The 13,508-nt window shown below is 41.6% G+C and overlaps 1 protein-coding gene across 1 annotated transcript in view; it reads right to left on the reverse strand.

The window, feature by feature from the left end:
* The window catches only part of LOC138051556 (uncharacterized), a 13,270-nt gene extending 123 nt beyond the window's left edge, over window positions 1–13,147 (reverse strand). Inside the window, exons 1-4 of the mRNA XM_068897786.1 lie at window positions 12,865–13,147; window positions 5,118–5,994; window positions 3,303–3,358; window positions 1–3,188 (exon numbers count right to left, since the gene is read on the reverse strand). The exon at window positions 1–3,188 is cut by the window's left edge and continues 123 nt beyond it. Coding sequence (XP_068753887.1) covers window positions 2,337–3,188; window positions 3,303–3,358; window positions 5,118–5,955 — 1,746 coding nt within the window. The 5' untranslated portion in view covers window positions 5,956–5,994; window positions 12,865–13,147 and the 3' untranslated portion in view covers window positions 1–2,336. The remainder of the gene's footprint in view (window positions 3,189–3,302; window positions 3,359–5,117; window positions 5,995–12,864) is intronic.
* Between the last annotated feature and the right edge of the window lie 361 nt (window positions 13,148–13,508).

The following is a 13,508-nucleotide window of genomic DNA, read 5'->3' on the forward strand; positions in this document are numbered from 1 at the left end:
AGAACATGAGGGAGCAATACACGTATATATCTCCCTTCAGGGTCCTGAGTATTTCTGAGCAGTTTACCATGGATCAGTGTCACATAAAAGCCGCAACCAATAAGCTAGGATAAGCAACTATTGTCAATTTTAAAAGACCACCTTCAACTGACAGGCCGTGCCGTGGAACAATTTCCAGCCAAAGCTGAAATTCATCCAATCAGATCGCTACGATAAGCAATGCGAATTTCCATAACAAAAACAAACAGTCGAAAAGTTTGTCGGTTAAAGGTGGACCTTTAAGTACTAAATCTGCATCTGAGATTCTACATTCGTAGCCCACCTACTTGCAAAGGGTTATTCAATAAACCCGAGCGCTACATTGTGCTATATATTTATCGCTCTAATATTTAGATGTCTGTTGTCACCTTAATGCCCTGAGTGAAATATGTTGATTTCCTATTTAAATTCACGATTCATACACAAGAGTGCGTGTGCAGCTCGAACTAGGAGCCGAGTGATTTAATGCCGTCCTACAAAGGTACACAGAACAGTATACGACTAGTCACAACTAAATCGCCACTCAGGCGACAAAATTTTTGTGCCAGCGCCTGATATAAAAGCCAAAAAAACCCAGTGGGAAAAATGGGAACGTATTCCCCAACCAAAAGCAGGCCCTAACCCAACCTCTTGGGATTAGCGGTAAAACAACCTAAATTACATGCAAAAAAAAATTAACGTAAAACTTGAAAACCTCGAGAGCTGAGATGAATATATTACAAACGTCAAACCTTATATACGCCATATAACAAAAGGCTAAATTAACGCCATAACGGCTCACGTGTTAACGTACCAATGGGAAAATATAAACATTCCGACTTCGTACTTACCAAAAAAACGTGAATTTAATTCTTGTTCGCGAATTATCGCGATGACCGGACATTTTTTATTTTACATGATTACTTTAACATGTGGGGCTCTGTAATTCTGTAACGCTAAAACGCAAATTTAGGTATCGCATAAATATTCTTGGTCTTTGGCCATTTCAACTTAATCAAAAACATAAAGCAAACAGCGGCTACAAACATAATGATAACGTCAAACATCAAGACAAAAGTCAAGTCAAAAGTAAAATGCGCTTTATTATTATGTTTGTAGCCGCTGTTTGTTTTATGTTTTTGATTAGATATCGCATACCCCAGTCTCTTTGCCGGTGAGGACGATGATCCCTAATTCGACACAAATCAAAAGATGAGTACACGCCGGTTTGCGTCTGTGCTAGCTTGCGTAGCTGGCAGAATAAAGTTTCGTGGCGGTATTGTGGGCACGCGGAATAAAGTTTTGGCAGCGAAGCCGTGAGCAGAATGGGGAGGAGGACTTTGTTCCGCGCGCCTACAATACCGCCAGCTACGCAGGCTCCGTCTGTGCAGACATCCCGCTAAACAATACTAATTAATGATTAATAATTTTGCCAATATAAACAAAACACAAACCAAAGTGGAATAATAAAGATCACCACGATATGATCTCAGTGGATCCCCTCCCACAAGGTTGAGAAAAGTGCAGTAAAAATCCGGCCATAAGCCCTCTGTTTACATTTTTTCAAAAGGCTATTATAATGGAGTTATTATTAGTAGACCTAATAGATAGCAGATACGGCGGCCATTTTGATTTTTATCGTTTCGAAAGACATTATGTGATGCTCAGGGGGCAAATTAATATGTATTTGCCCCCTTGGGCACCCATAATAGCTATTTGAAACAATAGAATTGAAAATGGCCACTGTATCTACAAAAACGTCTATTTTAGGGAGAGGGGAGGGGAGGGGACAGGGTATCAATGTTAGGAATTTGCGTTTCAATAATGTTAGGAGATGTCGCGTGTCACAATTGTTGACAGTTTGTGGCGTACGCAAGAACGCCGGATGGTTAAACTCTTTAAACTTCTCGATATGAAACACAAAGCAAGTTCTACAGTCATGAACGCCACTGAGGATGCTCTTATGACAAATATACAAAGCAAGCTCTTCAATAGGCGGCCTGCATTCAGAAGTTACATTTAGATTTCGTCAAAATCTATATATAAGCTCATGGGCTTACATCCGGGGAAAAGGAGGGGTGGTTAGGCTCGGAAGGATTCTTCTGTCTGAGATTTGGGGGGTAATTTGGGAGGGGGAGCTTATTGTCGGAATTTTACTGTACTGAGAGTCAACTTAGTTTTTCTATGTACTCACCAATTCAACTGCTGTGAATTTAACACATGTTCTTCCTTAATTATCAAGTACATTTTAAAGATCTATAGCTCACTTGGTTTTTCCACCTCAGTGTTATGTTTTATGTACTTGGATATTACTTGCTTCACTGTTTCATCTTTCCAGTTGTCCCAATAACTGGTGCTGTGATCAATCTTATCAGCTTCATTATCTTTTTGTCCTCCAAGACAGCACAGCTGTCATCATCTATGACCCCAGGTTCTTTGTTCATAGACACAATTGCTTCTTCTTCACCAAGAATCCTCTCCTCGCACGCGTGAATTTCTTTTGAAGTTTCGCTACTGATGCTGCAAAAGTCAGCTAATCGTGACAAGAATGTATTAATGTCCCTCGAAATGTCTTGGGTATAGACGTGTCCACATTCTCTTAACACTACCAGCCCATTTGGATGCTCGCGACAAAACTCGCCAATGTCAAATAGGCATTGCACGAAAGAGTCCATCTTTTTGTCTCTAACATATAACGCCTCTTTTAACTGACCATCTATCTGCAGTAGCTCGTCCGATAATTGTGACAATTCGGGTTCTCTTTTCTTTGATGAACATCTACTCAGGAATTTGAGCCCTCCGAAAGCATAGAACAAACCTCCAATGGTTAGGATCGACCACAATGGGCCAAGCGTAGTAATGGAACCCGCCAATGACAAACTGCTCCCCGCCAATGACAAAGTGTTCCCCGTCAATGACAAACTGCTCCCCACCAATGACAAAGTGTTCCCAACAAGTAAAGTACGGTTGTGTTCCTTTAACTTTGTTACGAAATCGTTGTACATTGCTACGGCGCGTTTCGCGGTATCCCACGTCCTGAGAATCTGGTCTCCAAGTTCACCTTGCAGTGCTTTAAGTTGTCCATATTTCTGGTAGATTTCATTCACCCCACTTTCTGACTCACAAACAATGCGGCCATTCCAGGTAGCTTCTTCCAATGCGCTTAGCTCCTGTAAAACAGAGCGAAATGGCCTGACTCAATAAAAATTTATTTCAAAATAAATTTTAAAAAAATACATTCAACTCTGAACAATCTACTCTAGTGTCAGTTAACTCATCATCACCTCTGAGGCTCCAACTTGCGGACTCGATCCTATGGCGCTCTTCCTTGTCAGATGTCCTGGAAGAAGCGATGCATTACTGTTTAAACAAATTTAATTCAATGGCACTTGAATGGTGCATAATTATAGTATAAGAATACACCCAAAAACGTTTTGTTAACATTTGAAATGAAAAGTCAAGCGTCAATTTCGTAATTTAAAATAATCTTCCATACTTTCTGTACAATATAATCAATAGCCACTTTGTTTGATGCTACAGATCATAAATACACCATTCGAATGACAAGCTGTTGCCAAACGTTTCCTATGTGAGGTACTGTAGAATATGCAAGGCGATTTTATTAACTACCTACATAAGCTGCTTTTGTAGTGGGAAAAAGAGCGAAAAAAAGGCGAGCGGAGTGTACCCGTTTCATATTTTCTCAACGGGTAACACTCACGATTTCTCAATTGAGGACATGGGTATTACCCAAGAGAAATGATTGTCTGAGCCGTCTGAAGATGAATCTCGCCAGAAAAAAATCTGGATGCTAGTGTCGACTGTGTGTCGCTCGCTTCTGAAGCGATACTCATTGCCACTAGACCTGGCACTGTTATGCCTAGCGACTTCTTGGGTTTTACTCACGTGATCAACAGCCATGTTTTACAACGAAAACAATAGAGTTCAATTCTCGGAGGATTGGGCAGGTACACCAACATGGCCGCCGTTTCTTTGTTTGGGGACACCCACAATGTGGCCGTGACGTCATGCGAAACCCGAGAATAGCGCCCAGTTAGCCTAATGGTCTTAACTATTGTAAGGGTAACACGATATTTATTTGAAAAATTTATATTCTGGAAGCCAGTAGTCTGGTGGTAATGAATATCACTTGAGGTGCCAGCGAATCAGGAGCGACCCGCAGCCGACACCAGCATCGAGAAAAAAACTTTTTTTTTCTGGCGCGACACATGTTCGGACAGCTCAGACGATCATTTCTCAAAGGTAATACCCATGTTCTCAATGGACCTTTTCACCGAGACGGCGGCCATTTTCAATTTTATTGTTTCAAATAGCGATTATGAATTAATTCACTCTTGAGGTTGTCCAAGGGACAAATACATTTCAATTTCCCCCCTGAGTATCCCATGTCTTTCGAAACAATAGAAATCAAAATGGCCGCCGCATCGGTAAAAAGGTCTATTCATAAATCCAGGGTGTAACCCTGTGAGAAAATGTGAAACGGCTGAGCGAGTCGAGTGCGGTCTGGGAAGGAGCTCTCGCAGGGAAGCTCTTCCTGTCTTCACCGCTCTCACATTATTTTCGCCGATAGTTTTTTTTGTTTTTTTTTTTTGGCGCCCCGATCTATACCCTTGTTCACAGTGTTAAAAAAGACTCATCTCCCTCTGAACGGCCCTAGTAAAGAAATGGTAAAACACACGAGGCAAACATAATCCGTCTCCCCAAGTTGCTCTTCGGACTGAGCTACGAGGCCAGAGTAAGGGTACAACTGTAAATGCAATGATTTGCCATGAATCAACACCTTAATAACCTGTGACTTGCTCCCTCTCACCTTGTGGTTTAAGTCTGTTACGTAGCGCAACAGAGATAGTAGGTTTGAATCCTGCCGAGGTCAAAAGAATGTTTCTTTTATACTAATATGTTCCTACATTTCCTTTAACTAGGGCTAATGCTCACCGGGAAATTCATCAGTAGTGAAGTTATTTGTCCTAAAGTGATGACATATACATATATGTGTAATGACGTGTAGAGAAACGACCGAAATTAAATAAGCGATGTTTTCTCTGGTGCGAAAATGCGAGGATGACATTTTAACTGACCTGCAATTAAATTAAAACAGCCAGATGTGGAGCAAAGGCTCATTGTTAATTGATGCAACTCTGCTAGCTTATCTCTTGTGACTTGGGCGTCTTCTCGATACGCTGTTTCTAGGCCTTGAAGTATCATTGAAATCCTTTCTTCAAGCAATCCATGGTCACCTTTCAACTGATCCATTCCTTCTTTAGTTATAACTTTCAGTTCCTCTAAGGATTCCTTAACATCTATATCGCTTTTATACCAGCTCAGGAGTTCTTCTACATTTCTTTCGTCCTCTGCTGTGAGGGGTTCCTTTAAAAATTTATCAATGGCATTCTGCCACTCATGCTTCTTCACAGGGCTGATTTGGCCTGCAATTCTAACAAGGGCTCCACTTATTTCCTGCCACAGCGATAAAAACTCGAAGTCATCTATTATCTCCATGTTCCCATGGCCATATACTGAGTTGCGGTAATACTTAATTCTTGCCAAATCTGCAACTAGACTGTGGTCTAGATTGGTTGGCAGAGCATCCCAGCCTGTGGCAGGAGGGGTGAGGTTGCATATTGTTCTCAGCAACCTGAACAGCAATGTAACATCAAAATCTACTGACTGACCATAGATCCCTGGGGAAGGGTACAGACAGTCCCACTGTGGCTTGGTGAGCTTTGCTGATTTGAGTTGTTTCTTTGTGGCTGGATTTTTTAGTATTGTAGGAAGATTACTTGGTGGACAAAACCCATCAAAAATCTCTGTCAGTAGCGTAGTGCCTCCACTTATTAACAGTCGTGCAATACGTTGAAAATTTGTTTTTCCAGTTGTTGAACGAAGCACTTCATCTGGGTCTGAAGTGGCGGCCATTTCACAAGTAATGTACCAGGTACAAATACGGTAGTATTACTAGGAATGGATTAGATGGAAGCTTAGTATGTCTTAAGGTGGCTCCCTAGAGTATTTGCGAATACCCTTACTACAGGGTAAGAGTTACAAAAGGAAACCTAGTTAATTTTTCTTAAAGTTTTTCCTGTAGAGCTTTACCAGTATGGGTACCGATATAATAAGGCTTATTTTTTTGGTGTCAATTTTGGGATTGGCCGTTACCATGGCAACATCACATCTAAAGACAGGCAGATATATTCTTATTTTTGATCCAAATTTCTTAATATTTATACTTTTCTTCGGTGAAAGTTTTCTATTCTTTGACACATTATGGAAATGATACTGCCTGACATTTTGAAGTGGTAAAAAGTCGAGGTCGTTCAGTGTGTTTCGCCAATATTCTGTAATTTGTCGTTTTTCTAAATATATTCGATTACCTCTGACAGATTTTAACAAATTTGGGTATTTGATAGGAACTGTATGTGGTTAGAACTGGGCCAATTTTGAAAAAAAGTTACCGAAGAGAACGCGAGAAAATTAGCAGTTAATTTTACAGATTTGGTCACGCTGACGTCACAAAAATCAGAAAAAAAAACGCGATTCAGGCTTTACGCGCCATACTAGTGCTCAGCTTGCGCGCGGCCCTAAAGCTCTTAGGAGCCTCCTTAATGGTCCATTCTGACACCTTCGAATAAAGAATAATGTGAATGTCATGTGACAATGTCAGGGAACAAACCTCCGGTGTGCGTGTGTGCACATGCACATGAGTGGGGGGACGTAATTCCGGAAAATGGTGTGGGTGTCCTGCCTGTTTCTAACTAGTCAAACCCTTATTCTATTTCAGACCAAAATATGGGATTTCTGATACTCTCTCAAATTAGTACACTTAATAAAGTTCACATCAGCATTACCAGAATGCTTAAAATTCCCCAATGTTAAAACAAAAACGCGCTGGTAATTATTATCAGCATCTTTCTACAGCTGTGTATGTTGCTTGTTCTTATGTGCTAGTGCAAACCAGCCTTTCCACTGCATAAAACATTTCAAATACAATACACTGCACTTTGGTGGAGTGCGTACTTATCTACAGTTTGTTCCTTATTCCCAGACGCAACTAATCAATGATCAATTGACATTAATGAGTAATAAATTGGTAATCAATGAGTTCAACTGATTAGTCACTGATTATTGCCTATGATAAATGAGCAATCAATGACCCAAAATTTGTGGCCTATCGGTTACTCCTCGATGATATCTATCACTCATGTGCTTCATTGATTACTCATCGATTACCTAGTATTTTGTACCCATCGATTCAGTCATTTGATTTCACTGATGTCACTGACTAGTTACGTCTGGCTTATATAGGAAACTAATGCTTGATGAAATTAAATCCAATCTTAAAATATGTCCTTAATTATTTAATTAATAGGTACGTTAATTTTGCACCACTTATTTCCGTTATTCGAACCCAAATAGGCCTTTTGCAACAAACGATCACATGGTACAAAATCGGCCATGCTGGAGGGCAAGCTCATTATTATTCCCGCACTGGGACATTAAAACAAAGAGACCTGAACCAGTCAAGCTTGACTTGCCTTTATTTTATGTCCCAGTGCGGGAATAATAATGAGCTTGCCCTCCAGCATGGCCGATTTTGTACCATGTGATCGTTTGTTGCAAAAGGCCTATTCTGGACCCTTCCCAGAGGTTAACTTCTAACCTCAAGAGTTCAAGAGTCCTGCAGATGGTGAAGTTCTCCCTTTTAACCCCTTTATTCAGAGCTCCGTTAAAATCTTCGTCGAAATGATATTGGCATTAAAATATCCTTCAGTTTGAACAATTTTGCCCTCCCAATGGCGTTAATAACCACAAGAATCAATTTCCAGTTATGAGGTAGGTTATGATTTTACCTCTTTCCCCAAGTAAACGTTTGTATTGTGAGAATGAGTTACGTGACGGCAAGCCTGTGAAAACAGTAAACTTTTTCCCGCGGCTCTACCGGTATTCACGCCGCACGTGATGTCAGGTTTTCTTTCTGGCCAGGATTAAACTATTCTGCTACACAGATACCATGTTCGTTCTTTTCAGTGATCACACACCCTGTGTTTAGCTGTGACCGGCCTCAGTAAGTCCTTAAATTTTGTCCCAGCATAGTCTCTATAGTCTGTTGGCTTAATGACCTGATCGTGGTAAGAGTGATAAAAGCATGAAATTTTGCGTAAAATTCGCTTTTACCCTACCAAATGATATTAGAAGGGGTGCCCATGTCAATCTACTCACCCTTCGGTTTTAGGGGGATTTAAGCTTTTGACCAAATTCCAGATTTGAGATATCCGTGTTACGATTTCACAAGTTATTTTATCACTATTTACAGCGACTGTTGCATTTTTATCTCGATTTGATCACTTAATTATGTACTTTGCTATCTTATTAAAGATTGCATTTAAAAATTGTGACTGAAAATATCGCCGTAAACACTTTCAGATATTTAACAATTAAAGTCTGGTTCCATATGATGGTCCAGATCGCCCCGATCGCCCCGATCACCCCGATCGCCCCGATCGCCCCAGTCGTTTCAAATAATGTTCAGAGGCGATCGGGACGATTATATGGAAAAACTAACCAGACGATCGCTGACGACCCGGGCGACTGAGACGACCTCGATCGCTTGGATAGAACTCAGAACCTCTATCCCAAGCGATCGAGTTCGTCCCAGTCGCCTGGGTCGTGAGCGATCGCCTGGGAAGTGTTTCCATATAATCGTCCCGATCGCCTCTGAACATTATTTGAAACGACTGGGGCGATCGGGGTGATCTGGACCATCATGTGGAAACCAGGCTTAAGGCATACTTTTGAGCTTTCTTTTAGCCCCTTAGAGACTTCCCGCTGCAAAGAGGATGCTTGGTAAACTCAGTCAACAACTCACTCCCAATCCAAAACAGAAAAATTATTGTATGCAAAAAGCTCAACGAAAAACTTTGTGCGGGAAAGACATGAAGGAAATTAAAGCAACAGCGAAACAAAATTCCTTCAAATGTCTCTGACAAAGTTCAGAACTTGCTGAGGTATATGCTGGGCACTTCCATAATCCATCAGTGAGCAGCTTTTGCAAAATAAGTGGAGACTAGCCCGGAGAACAGACGTAGAAACTCGTAAAATGCAATCAGGTTTAACAATCACGGATATTTGAGCCATATTTGCTCGGTGTTTTACTGCTCGCTCCTTCCCAGAACTTTGCGCGGACAGTGAGTCAAGGTACGTAGAACGCCAAGGGACTAGGCTGCTTTTGTCACATATTTTCTTAAAGATAACCCTATCAAGTGGAGACCACTCTATTGAGTGGACAGCCCTATTAAGCTCTAACAAGGGTCAAGTGGGTGTCCGCTGGGTTTCACTATAGTCAAAGTAGTCACGCAATCTCACCTACTGAGGAGAAATGATAGCGTGACGAGCAATAAACCAAAAGAAAGTCAGACAAGCGACATTTTGCATTAAATTTAGCCCATTATGTCCATAGCAGTTGTATATTTGAAAATGACATTTATCCAACGCCAGTGGAGATTACGTTGATTTTACGGCAAGTACAACTGACAGACAACTCTAAGGATGCGAGAGCGCGTAACGTCACGTTATTTTGAAACATTTGTAACGGCCGATTCAAAATGTTCCATATAGACTTCAAATCGCGACGTTTCTTTTCGAGAATCTATTTTATGGACAGCCAGATAAATAAGGTGTACTCACACACTACTTTCTGCGTTTTCCTTAGTGATTTCATGGGTTTTTGGGACGCTTCGATTTCCTTAGATCCCGGGGGGGGGGGGGGGGGGGGGCGGGTACTCCCTTTTCAGGGCTTAATGGGGACGTGCGGCCAGCCAGTGTATTTTTTTCGGGAATTTTGTCTTTAAAAGGGTATCGATTTATCAATTTTTGTCTTAAACAGGGTATCAACAATCGGAATTCTGTCTTAAAATGGGTAGGAAAATCAGCGATATTTGTCTTAAACAGGGTCAGGGTATGAGGGGCCGCGCCGCACCTCCCCACCCAGGGATATATCGAGAACCCCCTCTCTCTTGGGGGGAATCTGAGCTTTTTGATTGGTTACTTTGATTTTGATCAAATTCCAATGATCGATCAAGTCCTGTCCCGATCATATGGCGATGGCAAAAGCCTGTGCGAAGCTTGAAAATCGAGTAGGATTTTGAGGTTTCATACCCCGGACGGTTGCAGAGCCGTGTAAATGCCATGATTTTTGGCACAATGCTAACAAAATTATCGACTTTTCACGTACCCAAGGCTGGGTGGCGAGGGACCTTTGAAAGTGGGAGAAATTCGGCTAAATTCTAGAGGCACTCGGCCTTCTTCCAACGTTTGACCGATTACAGTGTAATGTGAAGTGCTAAGTTTTTACCCCATATGAACCATGTGAGCGTTAGCCCTACTGATGGAAATGGGCCCACACAAGGACAGAGAAAAACTCTGACCAGGGTGGGAATTGAACCCACGACCTTCTGGTTAGATCTCCGCCGCTCTACCGACTGAGCTACAAGGTCAGACGGGAGCAGGCAGAGGCACAGTAAACGGCGAACTCGAAATCTTCAAAATCGCTCAAAATACCACTTCTGAGGGAAAAGAACGACAGTACACCGCGGGTAAGGAGATAAAACGTTTATTTGGCATTGGTCCATGCACTGGTCCATGTATCGATATATCGCTCCAGAAAAAGCAAACGGCGAATCTAGTACATTTATTATAAAATTACAACGATTAAACCACAGGCTGCCCAGACTCGGCGCGTTGAAAAAAATTTATACGGATTTGTATGGGAATTTCGATAACAAACTGAAAATGATATTTACACGCAACAAAAAAGCCGTACTTTATTGTCCTGGTGACTTTCTCGCTTTATGTGTGGTTATTTGCCCGATTGAATGCGATTCAAGCGACTTCTCAAAATCCTTCGAGGCTTGCTTGCAACCGTTTACTTATTTGCTCTCACCGTATCGAGGCTCAAGTGAAAGGTTGACCAGCGTGTCCAAATTCGTTGTCAGCGAGCCTCGAAGGATTTTGAATATTTGAATATTTTTCGCTGTTTTTCAGCAATGGATACTCGCTGGACCTTGAAACTTGGTCAAAGAAAAGTAACTTTATCTTTGTGGCCATCGCAGGAGTTTGAGCGTGACTGATGCCAGAGAAGTGTGATTTTATCGGCGAGATGTGAGGTAAGCTAGAAATAAATTTCCAGCCTCTCCTTTATTTATGTACGAGTGACAACCTGGGAAATTGAGAAGGCGCTTAAATCGCATTCAATCAGGCAAATAACCACACAAAAAGCGAGGAAGTCACCAGGCCCCAGTTGTTCAAACGATGGATAGCGCTATCGGCCGGATAAATCACTATCTAGTGGATGAGTAATAGCGAAATCAATTGCGCTATCCGATGGATAGTGATTTATCCGGTGGATAGTGTTATCCATCTTTTGAACAACTGGAGCCAGGACAATAAAATACGGATTTTTATTGAGAGCGTTTGCGTGTAAATATCTTTTTCAGTTTGTTAACGAGATTCCCATACAAATCCTTATAATTTTGTCTCTCCGAGTCTGGGTCGCATGTGGTTAAACAAACAGATTGTGTGAGGTCCATGTGTTTATATTAGGGAGATTTAGCAACGACGTCACTTCGCGACTATTCCAAGCTTTTTCACGTGACAGTGGTGTGGCAGTCTCTCGAAAATGAAAACCGATATGAGTCAAGCGTAATTTTGGGGAGAAAATGAAAATTTATCTCCAGGTGCTGACGTCCTCCATAAATCCTCAGATTTGGTGATTTCACGTTGTCGTTTTGCTGACTACGGCAAACAAATAGACAAAAATGAAAAACGCAAAGCTGTTGCTTTTGCCCACCAAGTATGCAAATTTGTGACGTTCTCGTTGCCGTCGCCGTTGTCGTTGCTAAAGCTCCCTATTGTTTCTGACGACGCGTCGGATCTGAAAGGGAAATCGAAGCGTCCAAAAAACCTATCAAATCACTAAGGAAAACTCAGAAAATAGTGGGCGAGTGAGGTTTGTTTATCCGGCTGTCCATAAAATTGATTCTCGAAAAGGAACGTCGCGATTTGAAGTTTCTTTGGAACATTTTCCTCGATCAGTTAAATCGGCCGCTACAACTGTCTGAAAGTAACGTGACGTCACGCGCTCTCGCATCCTTAGCGTTGTCTGCCCGTGCAGGTTCACCGTGCGATGTTGACAGCAATAACTCCTTTCACAAATTTCTGGGCGACCGAATCAATTTAAGTAGAACTACATTCACTTACAGTGCATTTTGTTCAGGGTACGCCGAAGATGGTCGGCGTAAATTTTTCCTTTTTTGACTACATTCCTTTAAATTTTGGCATATCGTCGGCGTGTCTTCGGCGTTTCCTTGTCATGGAATGCAGTTTGGCACGATGATGACTCACTAGCTGTACTAAGGATAGAGTTTAAAATTTTAAATTCTGGCCCGAAGACAACTCTCCGCAGCATTTTACGTAAGTGTTGCAGCTCTTGTAAGCATGTAAATCCATATACCGGACTAAAATGGCGTAAGACAAAAGAAACGTTGTTATTCCGATTAGGCCTTCCTAATTAGGTATTGTTATGTTGGCTATGTTCTTTTTTTATGGACACTAATTATTTCAGATCCGGTATATGAAAGACCAGCCATTTTCATTTGTCGTCATGGTGTAGCAGCTGCTCATATTTAGCTTTATGGGAAATCGAAGGCGTTTTGTTTTGGAATGCATTCGTTCGACATCTTAGTCACAAAAATAGAGACATGGACAAGAAAACCACGATAAAAGAGCAGCGTAATGGTAATAAAACGAAAATAGGATATCAAAGCTTCTTACCTTTCCTTTAGATGTCTGCTGTTATAGTCTCCAAGTTATACCTGTCCCGAAGAATGCAAGTTAACGCAGGTTTTCGGCCAAAACCGAACGCGGAAATGACACGGGTTTGTGGAAAAACCTGAAATAACAATGACCACAACCAAGGCTTTCTGAGCCCTTGAGACTGAGCACCCCCAGCAAACCATTGTTTTAACGAAAACCGCTGGTTAGCAACCTGGTTCTGGTTATCTTCCGGGTTTGTGAAGGTTCACGGGAAGAAAGCAAAGTGGGTGCGGTGGGGGAGGGGGGCCGGGATACTCAAAGCCTTCTCCAGGTCAATCCATGGGTGTCTGGAGAACCCGAATAACGAATAGCGAATAGCGAACAGTGTGAATAGTGACGAATATTGACGAATAGTGGCTAATCGTGATGAATAGTCGCAAATAATGACAAATATTGACAAAAATCATTGTAGCCTCCTAAGCAACCGTTAATAGGTCGTCACACAACGCTCCTACCCACTCAACAAAAATGTGAGGCAAGTGTTCTGTATAGATATATCAATTAAAGTGATTCGTTTAGTTACATTTTGAATTTCATTCTCTTTTAAGGCTGCCCCACACTATTGATTCGTTATTACCCCTGATCACTGCGTTATTGAAACC

Source organism: Montipora capricornis, chromosome 6 (assembly GCF_036669925.1).
Source record: "Montipora capricornis isolate CH-2021 chromosome 6, ASM3666992v2, whole genome shotgun sequence".
NCBI classification, from domain to species: domain Eukaryota; kingdom Metazoa; phylum Cnidaria; class Anthozoa; order Scleractinia; family Acroporidae; genus Montipora; species Montipora capricornis.